Below are 24755 nucleotides of genomic sequence, written 5' to 3'. Positions count from 1 at the left end.
TTACCCTTATTTGTGATCATTTGATTCATACCTGCTTCTCTCCCTTCCCATTCTGTAAGCACCCCAGGGACAGAGCCTCACCTAGTACCTAACACAATGTCGGCATAAAGGAGGAGTGTTAATACACATTTTCCGAACATATGAACTGCCTGCAATGCAGAAGATTGCCTGCAATACAGGAGACCCAGGTTCAATCCCTGGATAGGGAAGATCCCCTGAAGAAGGAAATGGCAATCCACTCCAGTATTTTTGCTTGGGAAATTGTATGGACAGAGAAGCCTGGCAGGCTCAGTCCATGAGGTCACAAGAGTTGGATACAACTTAGCAACTAACTAACACCAAACATAGGAATACAGGAACAAATGAATTCCTATGCTGCTGCTGCTGCTAAGTCGCTTCAGTCGTGTCCGACTCTGTGCGATCCCATAGACGGCAGCCCACCAGGCTCCCCCGTCCCTGGGATTCTCCAGGCAAGAACACTGGAGTGGGTTGCCATTTCCTTCTCCACTGCATGAAAGTGAAAAGTGAAAGTGAAGTCACGCAGTCGTGTCTGACTCTTAGCGACTCCATGGACTGCAGCCCACCAGGCTCCTCCATCCATGGGATTTTCCAGGCAAAGTACTGGAGTGGGATGCCATTGCCTTCTCCGATGAATTCCTATACCTACTCCCAAATTTTAAGCCTTCCATCTAGCTCTGAGGTAACATATTCTTGGAATCAGAGGGTACCTAGAGGGCATCAACTTTCTTACTTTCCAGGATAGGCATCCTGTAAGCAGCATCCCTGACTGGGGACCTCCAACAATCACTTGTCCTACCTTCTGTGGCGGTGAACTCACTCTCTCTCTCACAACAGCCCTTTCATGACAGATGGCCCTTTAGAGAGCACTTTACTATGGGTGGGTTGAAATCTACGTCTGTGCCTGCAGCTTTCTCTCTCAGGTCTTAGGTCTGCCCTGTTTCCTTCCTCAAACTCAGACCTTCAGGCCACCCTCCAGGTCTTTTCTTCCTCCAGTCCAGTCTAAGCAGCGCTGGTTACACCAGCTCAGAGAACAGAGCCCCGTCCTCTTGGGTCTCTTCTCCCTTCTCTGTGTACCCCCCGGTATCTCACCAACCCCTTGAAAGATTGGGTCCAACCCCTTGAAAGACTGGGTCCTGGGTTCAGATGGCTTCTGATCAAACCATCCCCACATGTCCACTTCCTGACCTTCCCTGCTGAGGCTGTAGTGAGCTCATCCATGTCAGCCACAAACCAGGAAGCCCTCTTTCCTCTCTTCCATGAACAGCATTCATTTTGCTGCATAGACTTGGGCACAACCCCTTTCCTTTCTGGGTGTTGGTGCTTCCCGCTGTACAATGAAAAGAGCTCCTCCAAGCAGGAAAGGGCATCCTGGGCTTACTGTCGCTCACTCGGTTATGGTATCCATCAGCGTCTCAGAAGAACAAGATTCTGACCAAGACAGCTTCATGGCTGAGACCCGTGCAGTCACTCAGGGCCCAGTGTTTAGAAGGGTGCCGTGCTTGCTTGTGCGCTCTGCGGCCACCATCTTGAAATTTAAAATGAGTTTTGAACAAGGGATCTCACATTATCATTTTGCACTGGGCCCTGTGAACTATATCCTCATCCTGACATCTATCTAGTCCTGAAATGATGCTGACCTGCCCTGGCTAGTGTGGCAACTCAAGGGAGGGACAGGCTGGATAGATAAGACTCTGATTCCACCTTCGGGGCCACAGGTCCCTGCACATTTAGGGGGCTCCCAGGAAACACTGGAGGATCAAACCCCATAAGAGGTTTTTACAGGCCTTCTGATCCAGAGCCCTGTTCTTCATGAATCCTTCCCCCAAACCCTCAGTTTCACTTCCCACTCTCAGTTCACTAATGGCCTCTCAACTCTTTACCCTCACCCCGTCCCCCTCATCATATCTCTGAAATGTTTGACAGTCTTTAATTGGATAGGATGGGGGGAGATGCATGAAACATTTAAAATCCAAGAGGTCCCTAGCTCTAATAATAAATGGATTAGGGCTTTAGGATAAACCAACTATTAAAAAGACATTTTAAAAATCAATTGAAATACTCTGAATGTGAATGGGTATTAGATAATACACAGAAATTTGCGTTAATTTTGTTAGGTTTGATAATGGCATATTATGTAAGAAAATGTCCATGTGTTTTAGAGATGCCTGCTAAAGTATGTAGGGATAAAATGACACGATGTTTGAAATTTGTTTTAAAATACTTTAGCAAGAAAAGGGAGGCGAGTCAGTTAAATAAGTGTGGCAGAATCTTGATAATGGTTGAAGCTCATGATGGGTCTATAGTGAGTCACTCTACAATTCTACTTCTGTGTATATTGGAAACTTCTCATTAAAATGAAGGCAGGGATGGGGAGGAGGGAGGGGGTTGTCAAGAGAATTGTGAAAGGTTCCCTAGAATATCTGTAAAAGAATGCTCCTACCCGACTTCTCTAAGAACTTCCTCTGGAGAGCCAACTCAGGTGAACTCCCCAACTGTTTGCAGACTCGTGTATGTGCATATGTGCATTTTCCCCCAGGGGAAAAACATCCACAGCTTTCAGGAGAGACTAAGAGAGGTCGTGACCCCTCCCCCCCCCCCCCAAAAAAAAGATTAAGGACCCGCTACCTTAAAGACGAGAACCCTGTTTGAAGTCAGCGGTTCCTCCCTTTCACCTCAAACTGGTCCCTACCGACTGCGCCACAGGCCGGGTGCGGTTGTGTGGCGCTAACCCGCATTCGCCCCACTACCACCACTCAGATCCCTTTTCTTCACCTGTACAATGGGGTTGCGGAGAGGTCGGTGTGGCGGCAGGGAGGACAAGGCCGCGGGGAGGACTAGCCCCCAAGGCCGCTAGGCCGGGGCCTTGCAGGAGGCTCCCATACCTAGTGATGCCTCGATGCTCGCCGGGATGCGCCCTCCGCGCCCCCACCCTCTCTGGCCCCAGAGTCCACCTCCCGCTTGGGGCGGCAATTTGTCTCCTTTTGAACCCCCCGCCCCCGACGGGTTTCCCCCTTTGATTCGCGGCCTGGAGGCTCCCCCCGCTTTGAAATGCAAACCCGCCTCGGCTGGGGCGGCAGGCGGCCCGGAGCTATAAAAGGCCTGGGTGGGGCGGGCGGCAGCAGGGCTGGGAGTTCAGGTGTGCAGTCGCTCGTCGGGGCAGCCGGCTGCGGCGGCTCCAGGGCCCAGCATGCGCGGGCGGCCTCGCGGCCACCATGTACGTGGGCTATGTTCTGGACAAGGATTCCCCCGTGTACCCCGGCCCCGCCAGGCCCGCTAGTCTCAGCCTGGGCCCACAAGCCTACGGCCCTCCGCCCCCGCCCCCTGGACCCCCGCAGTACCCAGATTTCACCGGCTACTCTCACGTGGAGCCGGGCCCCGTGCCCCCTGCAGCCTGGAGTGCGCCCTTCTCTGCGCCCAAGGACGAATGGGCTGCCGCCTACGGCCCGGGCCCCACGGCTCCCACCGCCAGCCCGGCCCCGCTGGCATTCGGGCCCCCTCCGGACTTTGGCGCGGTGCCCACGCCCCCGGGGCCTGGCCCGGGTCTCCTGGCGCAGCCCCTCGGCGGCCCAGGCACTCCTTCCTCACCCGGAGCGCAAAGGCGGACACCCTACGAGTGGATGCGGCGCAGTGTGGCGGCTGGAGGCGGCGGTGGCAGCGGTAAGGATCCCTCTCTCGCTCTGGGCCTCCGAATGGTTCCCTTGGGCGCCAGCAGGTGCTGTCTGACCTCTGCCGTGGCCCTGCTTGGTTCCAGAATGCGGCCCCCGTCCACTCTCCCTGGAGGCTGTTCTCTCAATTTACCCCTTCTGAATCCCGGCCTGCCAGAGCACTGGAAAGCACAACCTGTCTTTCCCTGTAGGTAGGGAAACTGAGACCCAAGCAATGAAGAAGGACGCCCTGTAGGAACTAAACACAGGTCCCCAGACCTTTATCCCTGGGTAACTTCGGCAGCACTGGTCCAGGTGGCCATCTGTTCCTTGCACCCCTATCCCAGCCCTGGGACATGCAGTGTGTGCACACACACGCACTGGTCCAGGTGGTCATCTGTTCCTTGCACCCCTATCCCAGCCTCAGGACATGCAGTATGTGTGCACACACACAAGTCACGTTCCAGGTCTCAGTCCCCTATCCATATAATGAAGAGATTGGTGGGTCGTATCCTTTGGGCTAAAAAAGAGCCTTCTTTGGTTAGATTGGTGGTGGTTGAGGGTCCCTACCTTACCATCCCAGGGCTCTCCCTGAACTCTTGACCCTGGGGGAGGGGACAGCAGCAGCAGTTGGGAAGGTGGCTGCTGTTTGGCTCCTGAGCCTAACACTCCTGCCCCCAGGCAGGCCTCTCCGATCCACCCTCTTCAAAGGCTGGGGAGAGGGCAGGACAAAGGCTCGGCTTTAATAAGGGGCGGCCTGACCTCTTTATAGGTCCCCCCTTTGTCATGTAACAGGCTGGGCCTTGGCTCGGTAGTGACTCCTGTCGGCCGGAAAGTGAACATGATACCCCATTGTCCTGACTATGTTTGGCCTGTCCTGACAAAGGCCACCTGGCCTTAGGGGCGGGAAGTTGGCCTGCCCACCCTTTGATGTCCAGCCCCTCCTCCCCTTCCCCCAGCTGGGAGTGAGCCTGGGCCTTCCCCACCTCCCCCCTCCTCTTCACCCCCATGTCCCCCCCACACGGACAGCTCATCCTGGGGCAGATGCTACAGAGGAGATGATCAGCAGCTACAGGTCTGGCTGCAACTGTACCACCTCCTTGAGAGTCCCCAGAACACAGAACCTCCTATCTGCCTCCAGAGGCCTCAGAAGACTGAGATTTCTGCTGCAGCTGTACCACTTGTCTCTGTGGCTAAATAATAACAGTTAATTCTTACAGAGCACCTACTAACACAGCAGGCGCTGACCTAAGATCTTTTCATCCTTATAACTTTATCATGGGGACTATTATCACCCCCATTTTCAAGATGAAGAAACTATGGCATAGAGAGATGACAAAGTAGGGCAAATATAGTTATACTGGTGTAACCAGTACATGGTGAGGCTGGGATGTGACCAAGCCTGTGCTCTAATGCTCTCAACAGAGTCCCTTAAATCAGCCATCTTTTCTAGGTCTCAGTTTTACCACCTGTGACATGAGCGAGAACGGTCTTATACATTTGTTTGAGTTACAAAAGAACTCCTTTGAAAAATGTGGTGGAAAGCATAAATGTTCTCCCTAGGAAAAAAGAAAAAGTGTTTCCTAACTGGGCAGACAATTTCAGGGGTTCCAAAGGCCCCTAGAAGCTTTATCCATAAACCTCAGTTGAGAATTTTACCTTAGATTATATGAGACAAAGTGTCTGGGGCCACTGACACTTGGGGTCCTGAGGTTCTGTGTCTGTTCTCTGAAGAAGAAAGTCCACTTGTCCTGCTCCTTTATTCCAGTTGCTACTTCCTGCTCATCAGCCGACTATGGAGATGGACGGGGAGGTTCTCCAGGGGCCTGTGGCGGTCAGAGGACTGGCAGGAGCCCTGACGAGCTTCCAGGCTGTGTGATGTCAGGCAAATCCTGGCTCTCTGGGCACTGGAGCTGCCAAACCCAGTTTGGCTCGGGTCTCGAAAGTCATCTGCAAACTGTTGCCCTGGGCACATTGGAGGCCTAGGAGTAACTCTGCCCAAAGGCAAACATTCTTTCACCCTCACTCCCAGAAAGTAGAAAGGCGGGCCAAGGGAGGTTTGGGGGTTCCCAAGGAAAGTGGCCACCCCTGGAGCCAGGCAAGAACCACTCTGCCTTTTGGAAGCTAGAAGCTGCTGCCTGTCCACTCAGGTGGAGTCTGAATCTGACCAGTGTTCTTGAGGCGGGGGCAGAACTGAATTGAGGTTACAGACCCTCCCTGAGAGAGAGGCCAAGCCCCTCTCCTCTTTGGCCTCAGTTCGTCCCTCTGGGGAATGAAGATGTGGGGTCTCCAGGGGTGTTTCCTGGGTTACGCTGTTGTCTGGGACAGCAGAGGGAAGGTCAGTGCATGCCATCCCCCCCACCCCCCCACCCCAGTGCTGCTGGCCCCCGATCTGATGGTATCCTTCCTGCCCCTTCCTTGCCTTCTGTGCTTCTAGCATTCTAGAATATCTGACTGGACAGTTAGAGACTAGACATACAGATGGGAAACTGAAGGCTGGAGATTGTAAGGGAATGTTCTAGTTTCACACAGGTGGAGGCTGGGCTGGGGTATATGTTGGATGAGTCAGTTAAAAATTTTCTGATGGCTTCCCATTATATTTAGGGCAAAATTTACACTTCTTCCTGAGGTCTAGCTATATGTGCTGCTACAGGCAGGTCTTATACATTTGCTGTATTCCCTCTTCCAGGAAAACTCTTTGCAAGCTGTCTTACCTTTCAGGTCTTACTTAGCTTCATGGCCACTTCCTCAGAGAGGTCTTCCATGATGTTCTGAAGTCAGTGCCTCCCCCACATACCCGTTGGTAATCTTTGCCTTGTTTCCTTCAGAACGTTAACTTACTTTGTGTTTGTGTGGTGTCTATTCCCACACCAACCCACCAAGGTAAACTCCCATGAAGTCCAGAACCATGTTTATTTGACCCATGACTGTGTTTCCCTGATAGCTCAGGTGGTAAAGAATCTGCCTGCAATGCAGGAGACCCCGGTTCAATTCCTGGGTCAGGAAGATCTGCTGGAGAAGGGATGGGCCTCCCTTGTGGCTCAGCTGGTAAAGAATATGCCTACAATGTGGGTGACCTGGGTTCAATCCCTGGGTTGAGAAGATTCCCTGGAGAAGGGAAAGACTACCACTCCACAGTTCTGGCCTGGTGAATTCCATGGGCTTGCAAAGAGTCAGACACGACTGAGTGACTTTCACTTCACTGCATTCCAGGCACCCGGCTCCGTGTGTGGCATTTAGTAGGTGCTCAATATTTTCTGATGAATGAATGAACAGGGCAAGTGTGTGAGGGACCGTAAGAGAGCTCTGGGAGAAGAGGGGAGAGATAAGATCTCAACCTGGAGATGGGACCCACGACTGTCCAGCTGAGCTGCTCATGCCAGTGGTGGGAGCCTGGTTGCCCCTTTCTCCCTGTTCCACGGATGGTCAGTACTCTATTCTTACCTGGGGAATTGGCGGAGCTGAGGCTGGGACTAAGATGCCAGTTGTACCTAAGGAGAGGGCAACAAAGCTTGGGAAGGTGCAAGAGAGGCTATTATGTTGTCCATAAACAAAATATTAGCCAGTTCTGAGTGATGACTGTCACTTGACTGAGGCCAGGATGGGAAATGACTGCAAGTGGCTCTATTCTTTTTTGTCTTCCCCTTTCAACTATAAATATTTTATTTAGGAATCATCCTCTGTCAAAGGTTCAGTCTCTGATGCAGTATCAATAAATAGTTTTTCACAGGTTAATGGCCCATTGGTGTGGCTAAAGTCCCATACAAGTAGGGTAATGCCCACTCAGATGATAAGACTTTTGTAGCAGGGTTTGGATCTTGGTCCAACCTCTTCAGCTATCAGATGGAGAAACTGAGGCCCATGGAGGGGATGAACCCTCCTCCCCCAACTACGTTCCAGGCCTTCTCCCTTGGCCCATTGCCACAGCCACCAACCTGGCCTCTTACCTTCAGCCTCTCCCCAATACCCTGCTGCTGCTGCTGCTCCTGCTGTTTAGTCGCTAAGTTGTATCCAACTCTTTGCAATTCCATGGGCTGTAGCCCACCAGGCTCCCCTGTCCATGGGATTTTCCAGGCAAACATACTGGAATGGGTTGCCATTTCCTCCTCCAGGGGATCTTCCTGACCCATGGATCGAACCTGCATTGCCAGTGTCTCCTGCATTGGCAGGCAGATGCTTTACCACTGAGCCACCTGGGAAGCCCCCTTACTGCCCTCAGTTCAGTTCAGTCACTCAGTCATGTCCAACTCTTTGCGACCCCATGAACCGCAGGATGCCAGGCCTCCCTGTCTGTCACCAACTCCCGGAGTCCACCCAAACCCATGTCCATTGAGTCTGTGATGCCATCCAACCATCTCATCCTCTGTCGTCTCCTTCTCCTCCCGCCCTCAATCTTTCCCAGCATCAGGGTTTTTTCAAATGAGTCAGCTCTGACCTTGATGTCCTCTAAACCAGGGGTCTCCAACCCCCTGGTACTGGTGTGTGGCCTGTTAGGAATGGGTGGCACAGCAGGAAGTGAGCGGTGGGTGAGCAAGCAAAGCTTCATCTGCCATTCCCCATTGTTCACATTACCACCTGAACTATCCCCCACCCCCATACTTGGAAAAACTGTCTTCCATAAAACCAGTCCCTGGTGCCAAAAAGGTTGGGGGGCCACTGTTCTAAACCACTACTGGATTTACCTTCTCAAAGCTCATCCCCTGCTCAAGAGCATCCCATGGCTCCCCACTGCCATGGAATTGCCCTTTTGTTTTATACCATTCGATTGCTGTAATGAAAATCTAGCCCCATTTCAGAGTCCTTTTGAGAACCAGCCCCAACCCACTCTTGAAGCCACTTTCCCATTAGTTTGTTGAGATACAGAAATGCTTACCTGGAATGGTTAAGAGTCCAGCTTCAGCGCCTCAAGCCTGAAATTGTGTTTCTGTTAGAAGCTGCATCAGCTGCAGTCAAATTGATGTGGATCATTTCTCTAAGCCTCAGCTTCTTCCACTGTGATATCAAGATTATAGCAGGAGTACACCTTGAGGCAATGGTTCCTGTAAAACACAGCCCTGAGCCTGGCATACAGTAGGTACTCAGTGTACTGGTGCCTGTGACCATCTCCACCTGTCATTAGCAGGTACATGAGAGCACACACCTCATACTCCCTGCCTCTCTAGTGTGGGTTTCTTGACCTGAACTGCCCTCCTGTATCTTTACCAGGTCAAATGCTGCTTCTCCAAGGCCACCTCCTCTAGGAAGCCCTCCTTGGTTCCCTCCCCTCCAAGCACTGTATCAGATCCTTTTTGAACATTTATCACTGACTGTCTTGTTGATCTCTGCCATCTGCCATCTGTTATCCCCTCAAGGAACCGTCCTAGTCAGTCTCATCCTTCTCATCATGCCTTGCACATAATAGGAGCTCATGATAAAGCTAATAACTGTGACATCGGCTGAGTCTCTACCACGTGCCAGGCACTGTGTCAAAAACTCTGCATGGGTCATCTCATGTAAGTCTCATAATAGCTGTAAGAGGTGTGAGGATCTATTATTAGCTTCATTTTTACAGATAAGAGTTAATGAGGCTCAGAGAGGGTAAAGTGACTTGCCAAAGCTCACATGGCCACGTTTGCTGCTGCCCAGGGTTCAAACCTAGCCTCTGCAGCCCGATGACCATCTATCAGATGAAGCAACACACTCAGAATGGGAGCCCAAGCCCCCCTCCCCATGTGCATTCCAGTCCAGGTGGGGAAAAGGAGGCCAGTCAGTGATGAGCTGTAAGAGACTGAAGTGGGAGGATGGGCACAGCAGGCTGTTTAAAACCTGTTCTCCAGGCAGAAGCTCCATTCGCCACCTCGTCTTTCAGATGTAGCTGGGAAGGGGGGAATGACCCAGTTAGAAGGTGGCAGAAGGCTTTTTTTGGTTGGGTGTTTTCCCCCCACTTTGCAGATATTGCTGCTGAGAGTTTGGGGAGTTGTTCTGAAGGGCCAAAACAGCTTTATTAGCAGCAAGCCTCTCTTATTGGTGGGAATTATCTTAATGAGATGCCTCTCAAGTTTCTGTCCCAGAGGTTTTGGGACCTGGAAACAACATATATGTCTGGAGTCAGGTCCATCACCATGTTAAGAGGCTAAGCCCTCCCCTGCCATACTTGCCCCTCAGCCTTATAGGGGTGCCCCCACAAAGACCCCTCAGCATCAACAGAGAGAGGGAACAGGCATCATTGGACGCCAAGACTGACCCTCCAGGCTCCCATGTCTTCCCATTGCTCTCAAAGTCAAATCCAAGCCCCTTACCCTAGGGCTCAAAACCCTGCTAGCCTTTTCAGCCTCCTCTTGTGCCTTTTCTCATTCATTCATGAGGCAGGCGGGTGGTGCTAGTCTCTGAGTATTTCTTCTCTTCTGCTAGGTGCTGGGGATTCCTGCCAGGGCAAGGCACAAGGGGTCCCTTGGGGGTCTGGCCCTCTGTTGCTACTCTCTCTGCTTTAGGGCCTTTGCACATGCTCTCCTGTCTTCCTGGGATATTCTTCCCCATTGGTGACATAGAGACCTCCTTCTCAACCATCAGATCTTGGCTTAGATGTCATCTTCTCCAGGACACTTTCCTCAAGCTAAATAAAGTAGGCTCTCTACCCCCTGCCACCTGCCCCCACATCTTAATCATAATAACTGTAAGAGGTGTGAGGTTATGCTCTGAGCTCAACGCTTCCTTTCCTTCACACTAATCACAGTTTGTAACTATTTCTTATGCTGGTTTGTTTTTAATCTACCCCCCACTCTTGAAAGTGGGAATGAACCATTTAACAAATAAGTACCAAGCACTTCCCATAGTAATAATAATATGCACTACCATCCATTGAGTACTCACTATTTTTCAAATGCAAGTGTTTTTGACCCCAGAACAACACATTTCTCTATTAGAGTAGTGGCTGTGACTAAGGCTATGCAGACAGTGGAGTTAGACAGAAGGATGTCCTTTGGAGGTTAAGCCAACCAGCTGATGGATGGGATGTGGGGAGCGGGGAAATTGCCACCTAGGCTTTTGGCCTGAGTGGCTGGAGGAGAGGGGCCATTTACTGTGAGGAGAAGGCCAGGAAGCAGTGAGTCTGTGTTAAGTTTAACAAGGATTCATCAAGTACTCACTGTGTGTGTGTCTGGAACAGTTGTAGAACCAAATGAGCAAGATGCATGGTCTCTGCCATCATGGAGCATGTAGGCAGCCAGGAACCAAGGGGAAGGGATTTGCTAAGGTCCCTCAGTGAGCATGAAAAGGGCTGGGGTCCACAGCCCCTCCCTCCCTGCACCTCTGCCCCAGATATGATTCTTTAGGACCCACACCTGCGGACAATTAGGCAGGGACCTCACCTCCAGACCAGAGAAGGATGGCCAGGGTAGGGCAGAGGCCTGGAAACTCCACCAGGAGACGGTTGAGAGGCTGCAGGTTGTTCAGCCCAGAAGACACAGGGATGCAGTTGCTGCTGGTAACTCTCAGAAGGGCTGTTCTAGGCCAAAGGTGCCCCCTATTTCTGGTGCCCCTTGTGGAAAATCCTAGGAAGAATATAACTGGGTGATGAGCGCAAGGACAGGCTGCTTTGCAGATAGTCCAAGCAGTCGGGTTAGGTATATGCTACAAGGGTGTGGGCATCTGGACTTTGCTGGGAGTTTGGTCTAGCTGTGTTGTCCAATAGAACTTCCTGTAATGACGGCTCTGTATCTATACTGTCCAGTGTGGTAGCCATTAGCTACATGTGTCCACTGAGCACTTGCTATATGGCTAGCATGACTAAAACACTGAATTTTTAGTTCTATTTAATTAATTTTAATTTAGGCAGCCAGATGTGGCTAGTAGCTATCATATGGGACAGTGCAGGAAAATTCCTCTCCAGAGTTCCCAGCACGGTAATCCATTCCTGATGTGCCCTTTATTCTCCACTGAGGATTCTCTGGCCTCTTTTGTCCCTGCAGTCATCATCTTTTTGTCTCTGCATCATCATCTTCTTCCCCCTGCTCCTCCTCATCCTTTCCCTCTTATCCCCCCTCCTCCCTTCCCCTCTTTCTTTTTCTCCACTGTCACAGATAGCTTTTTTAATATCTTGTTAAATACATGAGCACATCTACTCTCCACAGCTTCCATGTCTGAAGGAGGCATTCCTGTCCTCATTTCACTGATGAGTAATGGGATTCAGAAATGTTCCGTGACTTGCCTGGGTTCCCACTGCTAGCCCATGGCCAGGCCGGGTTAGAACCATCAGGTCTATTTGACTATGAACTTTCTGTCCTCTTTACTGCCTCCCATAGCCGAGTCAGATTGGGGACCTCATTGAAGAAGATAGGTGAGGGGAAGATGCAGAGGCAGCTGGGGAGGAGGAAGGGCGGTGCTGACTGAGCTTGGTGCCTAGGAAGGGGGGTGACAGTGGGGTGGAGAAGCCGCCTAAACCTGCAGGGCCCCAGAGTGTGGCTGGTCTGGCCATCCTCTCATCTCACTCCCACAGCCGTGCTAGCCTCACTCCTGCTCCAGGAATGAGCAGGAGTGAATGAGGACTCGTGCTAGAGCAGCTAGGACTGGCAAACCAGCCAAAACAAGAACTAATCATGGGCCCAATAGAGAGCCTCATGGCCCGGGGAGGATATCTATCCCTCATGGAACTGGGCAACAGAAGTCCACCCACTGGTCATACACATGGGGGAATGGTTCCAAGCAGAACCTCACATGTCCAGCTGGTGGCCCAGCCAGACCTCCCCACCCCCAGGCAATGTTGTTTGCCCTGAGGGCCCCCATCAGGCGGCATTCCTCCTTCTCCCAAGGGATCCCTCCAACATCCGCTTCTACAAATAGCTCAGTCCAGCTTGTTGTCTCCATAGCTCTTTGCCCTTTGCAAACTGCTTTCATATCCATTCTGCTCCCCAGGGGGAAGGGAAGCCCAAAGAAGTTCAACCACTTGTTAAATCCATTAGCTAAGGATGCAGACCTGGGCCCATGGGCTCAGAGCTACAGAGAAGTTCAGAATCTACAGGGCCCTGGGAGCTGACACCCAACCTTCTGCTGCATAGGAGAAACAGGCCCAGAGGGGAGAAGGGACTTACTTATGGCCACACAGGTGGCACAGCACCGGGACATACTTAATTCAGCTCGTGATTCAGAATCCCCTCCCGTAAGCTTGTTAAAGATGGCAGAGAGACCAGGACACAACAGGCCTGAGAGCTTGTGAATATGTATTTTTAACAAGCATCCATGCCTGCCTGTGTGCATTTCTCTGTGTCTGTGTATGTCTGTTGGGTGTGGGGGATTTTGATGTATGGCCAGTGGGATTGGACCACACAGAGAGGGGTCATGGATTTGTGTTCCAAGCTCTGAGGGCCAGAGCTGGCAGTGTCATCCCTCAGGGCCACAGTCCCAGCAGGAAGAGGTCAAAGGAAGTGCTGACCCAGAGGCCACTTGATTTTCTGGGAGCCACCAACCCCGCCCTGGGGGCAGAGGCTGAACTCTGTCCTTGCCTGGCCCAGGCTGGATGAGGAGGCCCCACTGCAGACCGCCAGGCTCCTGCCCGCACCCTCCAGTTGGGCAGACTTTGTTTCTAGACTCTCAGGGAAATCAGTCTTAGAATTCTTTCAGCAATAATAACAAATATAATCAGAGCATCAACAAACATTGGGAACTTCATGTTTCCAAGTTGGAAGGGACCTTATAAATAAATGGTCTCATCCAACATACAATCCATTGCTTAGATCCATTTCCCAGCATCCCTGCCATGTGGTTATCCCACCATGGAAATCATTAGGATCTACCTTTCCCTGCATGTGTTCGGTATATGCTAGGCATCATTCATCCACCCATCTCAAGTGATCCCCTAAATACTCAGGGTGGGAGTTAATTATGGGAGACCTTACACTGGGTGATAGGTTCTAGTGCTGTTTCTAAAACCAGACAGACCTGGGCCAGGTCCCACCCTCAGATGTGCAGACCTTGCTGGGCCTCAGTGTTCTCATCTGTAAACTGGGGCTAACACCTGCACAGCTTCATAGGTTGTTGAGAGATGTATACAAAGTTCTTGACACATGGACATATTGGCTGTTATTAGAATAATTATTGCCATTTTGTAGATACAGAACATGAGACTCAGAACCCAGCCAGTGAGAAGCTGGACAGCAAGCCCTAGAGGTCTGCCTGCTCAAACAACCACATGTCACGGTCACCTGGAGAGCTATTCAAGTATCAAATCCCCAAGCCCAATTTTAGTGCCCCTGAGTCTGAACTTCTGGGCCAGAATCTGTGCTTTTAAAAGTTTCCTCAGGCATTTGAGGCTGCTGGTCAGGAGTCAGGACATTTAGCCTGGAACTTCCCAGGGCCTCTGCTGTGCATGCTTTAGGGGTGGGGAGCTTGCTAACCTCTATGGCAGCCTGATGCATATGGATGGACCGTTCCTAGCATCCTACAACCAGAGAAGAGAGAAAGACTCTTCATTTGGAGAGTTATCCAAGCCTCTTCTCCTCTCATGCTTCACCCCTAAGAGCTGGTGGGGGGACTCCCACCCTCTCTCCCACCTACGTGCCCTGGCATCTGGCCCAGAGGGTTATTCATTAGGTGACTGGGAGTGGCCTGGCCCCCATCAGACACCTGTTACAGGAGTCCGGACTTCCCTCTTAGGCCCAGTGTCCCAAAGGCCTGTAAATCATTCATCCTGGGCGCTCTCCCTGCCCCACCGCTGTCACGCACCTCCCTGCTCCCTCCCTTCTGGGCCCCCAGGGTGGCACTGGTGATAACAGGAGGGGAAAGGAGGGTTGCTCACAGCAGTGGGGAGTTCTGGCCCAGAGTTGGGACTGGAGCCCAGGGCGCCTGATTGTCATTAAAAATACAAATTCACATCTTCAGAGGGTAAAAATGCAAATACCCCAAAGACTCCCTCTTCCCTGTGGCTCCCCAGGCTTCAGTCCCTTCTCCAGGCAGCCCCGATACTGGCTTCCTGTGTATTCTTACAGAAAGAACTCCGTGGGTGCACAAACATGTTCGAGTGCGTGTATGTGTGTGTGTTCCATTTTTATACAAAAATAGTAACATACTTTTCACACCATTTTGCCGTTCAAAAAACGTAATGTTTTTAGAAATTGCTCCACGTTGGCACATATAGAGCTTTATAATTTCTTCTTAATGACTGCCTAATGATCCTCTCCATGGATGTCCCCTCTCTTATTAACTAGTCCTGACTCATAGACATGTACATGGTTCTTAACTTTTGTACTATCTGAAACAGTACCTCTCTGGGCAGTTTTCTGTGGGATCACTCCCTGGAAGAGGGATTCAGGAGTCAAAGGGCATGTGCATGTTAAATGAGGCTGAGATCACCAAGTTGGGCTCCAAGGAGGACATTCCCATTATCACCCTCTGGCCAGCAGATGGGACTTTCTGGTTCCTGGACCACACAGTATGATTTCAAACATTTGGTTCTTTGGCAGAGCCATTTTCTCAGCAATAAATTTTGTGCTTTGAGCAACTTCCCCAGATAGAAGTTGGTCTGTGTGTTCCTGAGCCCACCAGCCCCTCTCTTGGATCCAGGAGGCTGTAACAGGTCCTGGGTCTTCACTGGCAGCCTTGCTAGAGGTGCAGCTACACAGAGAGGAGTGACTATGCAGCCAGAACCCCATCTCTTGTCTAGTTCCTGATGCCCCCAGAGTTGGGGGAAAGAGCCCAGGCTGGAGGTCAGGAAACCTGAGCCCAGATTGATACCACTGCCAGGCAGGATGACCCTCAGCAAGTGCCCTTCTCTGAGCTTTGATTTCCCCCATATATGAAATGGGTGTAATGGATCCCCACTTGCTCATCAGGGAGGATAGGAGTAAGGGTTGGATGCCTGAGGAAAAGGGTGTCTTTATAGTCTCTCAGGCTGAGGTCTGGGTGGGCAGGAAGCCTCCTCCCCCCAACTCCCCAAAGTCAATCTTTTTGGCATTTTCAACCTGAGGGCCATCCAGGCCCAGCCAGGACTTTGGGGATCTGCCCTCACCATGGTCTGGACCCTCTCTTCCAGAAATACAAGTGGACGATGGGCCTGCCGTTTGAGCTTCTATTGCCAATGCTTAGAGGGCCATATAGCAGGCTCTGTGGACCCCAAATCTGGTGGGGTGAGGAGCTACGCACCACAACAGGAGCTGCAGGCCTGGTAACTGCCTGGGGCTTCAGTAACCCTGAATGTACAGGGAGTTTGAACTAAAAGAACTCACAAGGCCTCTCTTATTTGGACCTCTGGCTGCTGTATAACCATTCTGAACGTCAGTATCTTCATCTATAATGTGGGAGGAGACTGAACTTCCGTGACCCTTTCTGGCTTTGGCCCAGTGAACCCAGCGGGGCTGTGGGTTCAGAGATCTGCTGGGTTCCAGCGGTGGTGGCATTAGGCAGAATTGTTTTTGAGCTGGCATTGAATTTTCTAGGTCAAGAAGGGGCCCCATCTGGAGCCAAGGCCTCGGCAGCCACTCCCTGGTCCCTTTCCTGGGTTAGGCCTGGCTGAGGGCCGAGGCTGTCTCGTGCTGTGTCGGGCAATGGGCTGAGGTCAGTGATTGTGGAAGAGTCCAGTGTGGTTCTGCTGCTCTGGCAGGAAACTCAAGGGAAAGAGCCCAGGAACATCTGCTGTCTCCTGTTCTCCACAAACCACTTGGCTCTTGGGGAGCCCAGCACTGTCCTGCCAAGCTGGGTGGGGAAGGCGGAGGCTGGAACAGTGTTGGGGGGTGGTTAGTACAGGGGTGCTGAGGGACAGTTAGGCCCAGAGCTGGGACCACGGAGATGAAGGTCAGGTTGTTGGGGGGGCATCTGGGTGAAGTGGGAGAGGTCGATGGTTATGCAGACTGGCCATGCCCTGGTGGGATGCAGGGGCGAGTCTGGAAATGCTTACATGTGCCTCCTGGTCATAGCCACGTGCTCAGTTTCTTACAAAAGGACACTGGTATTGAGTCAGGCCCTCACAGCAGCCCAGGCCAAGCATGACTCTTTAATAGTCTCTCCAGACAGACCTCTGATCCCAGCCTGAAAGAGATCCCTGACATTAACCCATGCAGTTCCTGGTCCAAGGCTGAGTCTTATGTGGAAGCCAAGCTACCACCTTCTTTCTCCTGAGTTATGGCAGGTCTCCCCACACTTCCCCTTTCTCACCAGTCTGTTCTCTATGCAGCAGCCAGAGGCATCTTAAGAGGCATCTTAAAACCTATATCAAATCTCATGTCTCCTCTGCTCAAAACCCTGTAATGGCTCCTGTCCCAGACAGAGCAAAACCCAGAGTCCTTTCCATGGCCTGTGGGCCTCGCATGACCTGCCCACCCCCCTGCTCACTGCATCCTGGGCGCACCAGCCTTCTCAGTGTTCCTCCCTCTTCAGACAGCAGGCACGTCCCCTACTCAGGGCCTCTGCACCTACTGTTCCCTCTGCTTGGGCACCTCTTCCCCAGACAGCTGCATTGCTCTTTCCCTCACTTCCTTTAGATCTTTGCTCAAGCTCCCCTTCAAGGTAAGGCCTTCATGGACCACTCTGTTCAAAATCATAGCCTCTCTCCTCCCTAAATTCCCAGTCCTTCTTTTTTCTCTGAAATACTTTTCATCAATTAACATATCAAATAATTTTCATATTTTTTTATTTTTACTCATCCCCCTCCACTAGAACCTAAGCTTCAGGACGGCAGGGACTTTTAATTCTGCTCCCTGCTGTACCCGGGACTTGGCCCACAGCAGGAACTCGGTAAATATCTGTGGGCTGGCCTGAGCAATCCTGCTGTGTGTCTGGGCTCAGGCTGGAGCGCGAATGGCTCCAAGCAGACCAGCCCCCTGGGTGCAGCCCCAGCTCAGGGCTTCGTGTCTAGAACCAGGGTCTTTTGAGGAACTTGACAAGTCCTGGGGAACAACCAGCAGTCCCAATACTTTCTGTCTGATTGTTTGGCCAGCAACCAACAGGCATTCAACAGGAAGTGAGGAGCATATACCCCAGGGCAGTTCCTGAAAGCTTCCTGCTTCCAGCCTCTGGCTGTGGCGGCCCTTCCTGCTCTCTCCACCACAGGAGGGAAGAGCAGCTGATGTCTCTATCTCAACCTACCCCTGCTGCCAGGTGTTCCTCCAAGGATCCCCGAATTAGAACCACCTGGGGAGCTTGTGAAAAATGCAGATTCCACCCAAGGCTTTCGAGTTGACATGCTCAGTGACGCTCTGGAAGCTGTGCTTTTCCCAAGTTCCCCATGTGTCTGTTGTGCAGCCACACCTGGGAACTGGTGCATAAAAGCTGGTGGGCCTGGCAGTCAGAGTAGGGCTCTGGGTCAGCAGACCTGGCGGAAACCCCAACTCCACCTGCAGCTTGCTGGGTAACCCTGGGCAAGTTGTATCCTGTCTCTGAGCCTTGTGCTCAGTCGCTCAGTCGTGTCCAACTCTGCGATCCCATGGACTGTAGCCTGACAGGCTCCTCTGTCCGTGGGATTCTCCAGGCAAGACTACTGGAGTGGGTTACCATGCTCTCCTCCAGGGGATCTTTCTGACCCAGGGATTGAACCCACATTCCCTGCATCTCCTGCATTACAGGCAGATACTTTGCCTGCTGAACCATTGAGGAAGCCTCTCTCTCAGTGTTAGGGGCCCCAGATGGGCATAAGAACAGTGCTTGACTCCCAGGTTGGAAGTCTCCAAGCCTGATTGTTACTCTCTCAGCGTTCTTCTTCGGGGGTCCTGGATTGCTCCTCCTCCCGGGAGCCCTGCCTTGGCCTTTTGCAGGCCCCTCTCCCCACTCATCTCTCCTCTTGGCACTTCTGCTTCTCAGGTAAGACTCGGACCAAGGACAAATACCGGGTGGTCTATACCGACCACCAGCGCCTGGAGCTGGAGAAGGAGTTCCACTACAGCCGTTACATCACCATCCGGCGGAAATCAGAGCTGGCCGCCAACCTGGGGCTCACTGAACGGCAGGTGTGTAGGGCCCCTACTTCAGCCACAGGAGCAGTACTGCGAGTCTGACCTCCAGGCTACCAGGCAGATTATGGAGCTCAGTCAAGGGAGAACAGAGAGGTTTTCTCCTGGCCATGGTCATACAACACAACAGAAACAGAGCTGCTGCCATGAATCCCCTGGCCAATAAAACCCAATATCCCTGGGCACCAATACAGGGATAGGGGGTCTGATTAATTCTAGGCTACAGCAGGCTTTGATCAGTGCTGTTTAAATCCAGAGGAGGGAGCAGTCACAGGGAGGACAGGGAGGGCTTCCTGGAGGAAGGGTGTTAGAGTATGGCTTTGGAAGATGGAGAGGAAGAGGGTTACAGAAAAAGTTGTCTTAAGAGTAAAGGAGCAGGGGTGGAGGGGTGGGTGTGGGGGTGGGAGGGAGGCTCAAAAGGGAGGGGATATATGTATACTTATGACTGACTCATGTTGTTGCACAGCAGAAACCAACACAACATTGTAAACCAATATCTTCTCATTAAAAATAAATAAAAATTTAAAAATAAAGTAAAAGGATGGAGGAACAGCTGCAACTCCTATATTTTGCTGGGCAGAATAAAAAAATATTACAGGAAAAAATAAAAGGCAGGGTAACAGGTTCCAGAAAGGGAGAACATGTTCACGGTACATGAACAGTTGGGGTAGCTGGAGCCGGAGGGAAGCCCCAAATGCCACATCTCTCTTCCTCTTGCTCTGTCATTCAGTCTCCACACCTTCTGCCCCATCTCTGTTCTCTGACCCCACAGGTGAAGATCTGGTTCCAAAACCGGCGGGCCAAGGAGCGCAAAGTGAATAAGAAGAAGCAGCAGCAGCAGCCTCCACAGCCACCCCCACCAGCCCATGACATCACCTCCACCCCAGCAGGGCCACCCCTGGGGGGCCTGTGCCCCAGCTCTGCTAGCCTCCTGGGTGCCTCCTCCCCAGTGCCTGTCAAGGAGGAATATCTGCCATAGCCCCCTGACCAGCCTTGTGGGCTGGGGGCCTTGAGGACTCAGGTGCTGGGAATGTGGCTCCTGTGGGGGCCCAGGAGTCTGAGTCCCAAGCCATACCACTGACCTTCTGAGTAACCCTGGACAAATCACCCACCTATTCCCTGCATCCCCTGGGCCCAACCGTGCAGTGAACCTGTTGAATAGGACCTTTTCCCACTTTGGTGTTCTAGGCCTCAGGGGGATAAGGGTGCCTGGGGTGGGAAGTCTTAATTCCCAGGAGGCAAGGTGAGGAGGATCTAGCTCCTCCTCCATAGGCTCAAAGGTGGGAGGCTGTTGTAGGGACCAGACTCCTGGAGAAAGGAGATGGAATCCAGGGAAGATGGCTTGCAGACCATGACCTGAGGGGGTCCAAGGGAAGGGTGCCAGCCTGCCTTTTCCTGCAGGCTCACGTCTACCTGCCCCCATCATCACATGCCTCGAACCCTCTCCTTGCAGGATGCAAAGTACAAAGCCCTCAGGATTGAGCCTGGGCAAGAGATGACCATCCTGTCTGAGCTACACAGCATATCCCCTCACACCCATTCTCAGTGGGGTTTCCAGATTGTGGGGAGGCCCCTGCAGGGGACACAGGGGCAGAGTCTACCCTACCAAGTTTCTACCACCCCACCAGGCTGTCCCTTGGGGACCACGCCTCAGAGAGCCCCCAGAGGACTTTCTCTGAACCAAACAGACCTCACAACTGGGCAAGTGTGTTGCACAGAGAATGGAATCTCTTGGATGCAGCTTCAAGAATAAACTTTTTTTTTCTCTTTTTAAAAATGTATAAAAATCATTATAAATAGCATGAAAGGAAACAGCAACTGCATAGTCCCTCCTAGTCTCTGCAGGCATACAACAAGGTCACCTTTAAAACACATTTGAAAGATCAAAACACTACATCATTAGAGTAAGTCTATGAGACTATGTCAAATTTTAAGTCCATTTTGTAAGCAGAATCATCAGATTCAATCTTTCAGTCTTTTGAATTTTTAAAATACTCAGGGATTTCTTTTAACAGATGACATTCGTTGGGTACTCCCACGTGCCAGGCATGGCTGGACCTGGGGAATGCACAGTCCTTGCCCCCAGAATTCCCAGTCTGAGCTATGCTTTAGGTATCAGGGGAGCAGAGCATACAGGGAGTCCAGAAAGAGCTCCCAGCTTATCTTGGAGGATCTGGAAGGCTTCCTGGAGAAGGGGATATTTGAAGTGAGGCCTATAGGACTAGTGGGTGTTGTCAAGCCAAGACGGAGGAATGGTTAAAAAAAAAAAATATGAGCAACATAAGCTTGAAAGTCTGCTTTTTAGAAACTCCTGATATTGTCAGCTCCCTTTCAGAGGTGGAGAGGAGTCTGTTGCCTGGGGCCTTCACTCCCTAGAGGGATCCAGTGCCAGCTGCCTGCCCCTCTGTTTACTGTTCTGGGAGGTGGCCCAGCCATAAAAACTGTGTGCAGTCTGCCTGCCTGCCCTTTGCTCCTGAGGCACATGACGACAATGCGCGAGGTGGATCTAGTCCCCGCATGCGTCCCTGAGGAGCAGAGGCTCTTCTCTCTCCTCCTCCTCCTGGTGGCCTGGGAGGCAGCACAGCTTAACTGAGGATGGTGGACGTCTAAGGCATGGGGACCTGGTGGAACCAGGGGAAAGGACCAGGCTTCCAGGAGCAGAGGAAGAAGATTGGTGGCAGTGTGGCTAGCAGTGATTGAATATAGTTTTCTGATCTTCAGAAATGTTTGCTGTGTGACCCTCGGGTAATTGCTTCCCTACTCATTTCCCCATCTGTAAGACAAAGGAGCTTGTTTATCAAGGAAAAAAAAATGGCTCTGGTCAAGTAAGTTTGGGAAGTCCTGCAGACTCAACCCAATGTGTATTAACACATCAAAGACTGACAAGTCCCACAGCAAAGAAACCCCCTGAATTTTCTTTAATCCAGCATTTCTCATGCTTCACTATCGAGGAGACCCCTACCAGCACCTACCAGCACCCCACAGAACACTGTGGGCTCTGGAGTGTGGGGCTGGAGGGCCATGCTTCAGCTGTGATTCAGTGTTTAGTTAGCAAGTTTGTTGTCACAAGGCCTGGACTCCAGCTTGGCCACTTCCAAGCTGTGAGATTTCAGACAAGTTACTTAGCATCTCTGAACCTCAGCGTCCCCATGTGTCAAATGGAAATAAAATACTCTAAGCTGCCTCAGAATTGTGTTTAGCACAGGGCCTGGCATGCAATAAGTCCTGTGTTTTAGCCACCTGTTCCCAGGGCTGCTATATCCTAGGGTGAGATACTGGCAAGCCTAAGTGATGCTCTAACAACCCGTGCCCCCAGGGCTGAGGACAGATGGTGGCTGGGAGGATCTGAGGCAGGACAAGCCTGTCCCCAGCCACAGGAAGACCTCTGTGGGGCTGGAGGTCAGTCACCAGGCCTGGCAGGCTTGGGGAGTTGCAGCTGCTGTCTACTGGGAAGTCAAGGGGTTGGGTGGGACCCACAGGTTGGGCTGGCTATCACCTGTCAACTGCTGTTTGAGCTTCATGGAAAAGGAAACTTTGATCTAAGACAACTTCCAAGCAGTGTCTTGAGCTGCCATGTGAGATAATACATTGCCTGCCACACAGAGAATTCAACCAGATCTGGGTGTTGTAATGGCTCAGGAAAAGGACCCCTCAAGTACTGTCAGACCCTGCAGTCACCCCAGTGCTAAGAGGTGTTCGGGATTTCCTATCAGGAATGACCTGGTACTGCTTCTGCTTTGCATATAGTGACTTTATGCTTCCCCCCTGGCTGGGTGGCAGGCCCTGAGTTGGTATTAGAGATGGGGAAAGTGTGGAGGCAAAAGTGAAATCTGGCCTGGCCTGGCTGTGCAAGGCCCAGGGCCTAGTCATGGCCTCTAGCATGTCTGAAACATGTGTGTTAGCACTACATTTCTGTAGGCCCCTAACGCCATGTTGAGAACCTGAGGCTTGTGGATGAGACTTCTTCACGGACTGCCAAGAACCTGGTGTGGGCTGAGCAGAGAGGGCCACAGATCAAGACTAGGGAGGGACTCGGGGCTGGGAGTGGAGTATTCACAAAGAGGAGGTCTTTAGCCAGGAAGCCAGCCTGGCTCTAAGTGGGTGAGATGCCCAAGCAGTGGGACACAGAAGCTGGGAGCAGAGCAGGTGTAGGATGGGGCAGCTTCAGAGGGTATGGCCGCTCCAGAACTACTTTCTCTGAATCTCACCAGATGGACTAGCAGTCTGGATCCTCATCTTTTACAGTCACCACTGGCTGGTGTAACAAAACACATGATCTTCAGCGATAAAGTCTGAACATTTAAGCAAACTAAAAATGTTTATTTATATGCACTTAAAAATATCTTCCTATATAATAAAAGGAAGTACATTTTCATCTCACATTTTCTTTAAGTCCAGTACATATCCCCATTTTTCTGGTTTGATGTGAGACTAAGAAAAATAAAGGAGAGGGAGAGGGAAGAGGGAAAGGGAAATAGATTATTTATTAGGCTTGGATTCCTAACTAGTTATTTTGCCAAGTGGTACCCAAATTTACCCTTGGAGGGGGAAGGGGGTTGTGTTGAGAACAACTGTCAAATGTGCTCAGTGGCAGAACTCGTGGCCAGTTCCATGATCATAAAACCAGGGTTTCAGAAGGTGACTGACTCATGTGGACAATGTCTTGTAAAAAATGTTGGGGAGGGGGGGTTGTTTGTTGTATGAAGTAGACTTTGCCAACAAGGGCTGTGGTGATGAGGGTGAGGATGGAGGAAGTTGTGATATGGAGAGTCTGGGCAGAGTCTGGGTGGGGTCAGACTCCTTGATTCCAGGCCTCACCTGCCTCTGCTTCACTGAATGATTTTCCAGGTCCTGCTTCCTCTGGGCCTCCCTTTCCCCATGTGAAAGGTGAGCCCCAGTGACTGCTGCTGCTGCTTGGTGGCCACCTCATGATGGGTTTGAGAATGGCTAAAGTCCCAGCCCTGTTCCCTTCCCCTCCTCTAGCACTGGCTCCCTCCAGGCCTGGATCTGCGGGGAGCAGGTGCTACTGGGAAGTGGCAACAAGGAGGTGAGTCTTTTAGGGCTCCTGAGCCAATGCCTTGTCTCTACTCCCTGTTCCCACGCTTCTCTGTGCCTTGCTTAGAGCCTAATGAAACCTACAAGCCAATGAGAGGGAGTGGTTCAGTCAAGCTGCCACCCACCCTGTAAGAGGTGTGATGGCAGCCACAGGCCCTTGGATCCAGGAGCCACTGGCTTTTGCCTCTCCCCAGGCATGGCCTGGAAGCAAAGATCAAATTGCCAACATCTGTTGGATCATCAAAAAAGCAAGAGAGTTCCAGAAAAACATCTACTTTATTGACTATGCCAAAGCCTTTGACTATGTGGATCACAACAAAATGTGGAAAATTCTTCAAGAGATGGGAATACCAGACCACTTTACCTGCCTCCTGAGAAATCTGTATACAGCTCAAGAAGCAACAGTTAGAACCAGACATGGAACAACAGACTGGTTCCAAATTGGGAAAGGAGTACATTAAGGGTGTATAATGTCAGCCTTCTTATTTAACTTAAATGCAGAGTACATCATGTGAAATGCCAGGCTGGATGAAGCACAATCTGGAATCAAGATTGATGGGAGAAATAGCAATAACCTCAGATAAACAGATGACACCACCCTTATGGCAGAAAGTGAAGAACTAAAGAGCCTCTTGATGAAAGTGAAAGAGGAGAGTGAAAAAGTCGGCTTAAAACTCAACATTCAAAAAACTAAGATCATGGCATCCAGTCCCATCACTTCATGGCAAATAGAAGAGGAAACCATGGAAACCTTAAGAGACTTTATTTTTTGGGGCTCCAAAATCACTGCAAATGGTGACTGCAGCCATGAAATTAAAAGATGCTTGCTCTTTGGAAGAAAAGCTATGACCAACCTAGAGAGCATATTAAAAAGCAGAGACATCACTTCGCTGACAAAGGTCCATCTAGTCAAAGCTATGGTTTTTTCAGTAGTCATGCATGGACGAGAGAGCTGGACTGTGAAGAAAGCTGAGCCTTGAAGAATTGATGCTTTTGAACTGTGATGTTGAAGAAGACTCTTGAGAGTCCCTTGGACTGCAAGGAGATCAAACCAGTCAATTCTAAAAGAAATCAGTCCTGAATATTCATTGGAAGGATTGATGGTGAAACAAGCTTCAATACTTTG

The 24755-nt window shown here is 51.2% G+C and overlaps 1 protein-coding gene across 1 annotated transcript; it reads left to right on the top strand.

Moving 5' to 3' along the window:
- Positions 1-3153: 3153 nt before the first annotated feature.
- CDX1 (caudal type homeobox 1) lies at positions 3154-20351 on the top strand. Its single transcript, XM_027548795.1, has 3 exons — positions 3154-3678; positions 18426-18571; positions 19347-20351. The coding sequence occupies exons 1-3, from the start codon at positions 3234-3236 to the stop codon at positions 19551-19553; spliced, it is 798 nt and encodes a 265-aa protein (XP_027404596.1). The 5' UTR covers positions 3154-3233; the 3' UTR covers positions 19554-20351.
- The last annotated feature ends 4404 nt before the right edge of the window (positions 20352-24755 follow it).

This window comes from Bos indicus x Bos taurus, chromosome 7 (assembly GCF_003369695.1).
Source record: "Bos indicus x Bos taurus breed Angus x Brahman F1 hybrid chromosome 7, Bos_hybrid_MaternalHap_v2.0, whole genome shotgun sequence".
Taxonomy (NCBI): domain Eukaryota; kingdom Metazoa; phylum Chordata; class Mammalia; order Artiodactyla; family Bovidae; genus Bos; species Bos indicus x Bos taurus.
Note: the sequence above shows the minus strand (reverse complement) of the source record. Positions and strands in the feature narration are given on the sequence as shown.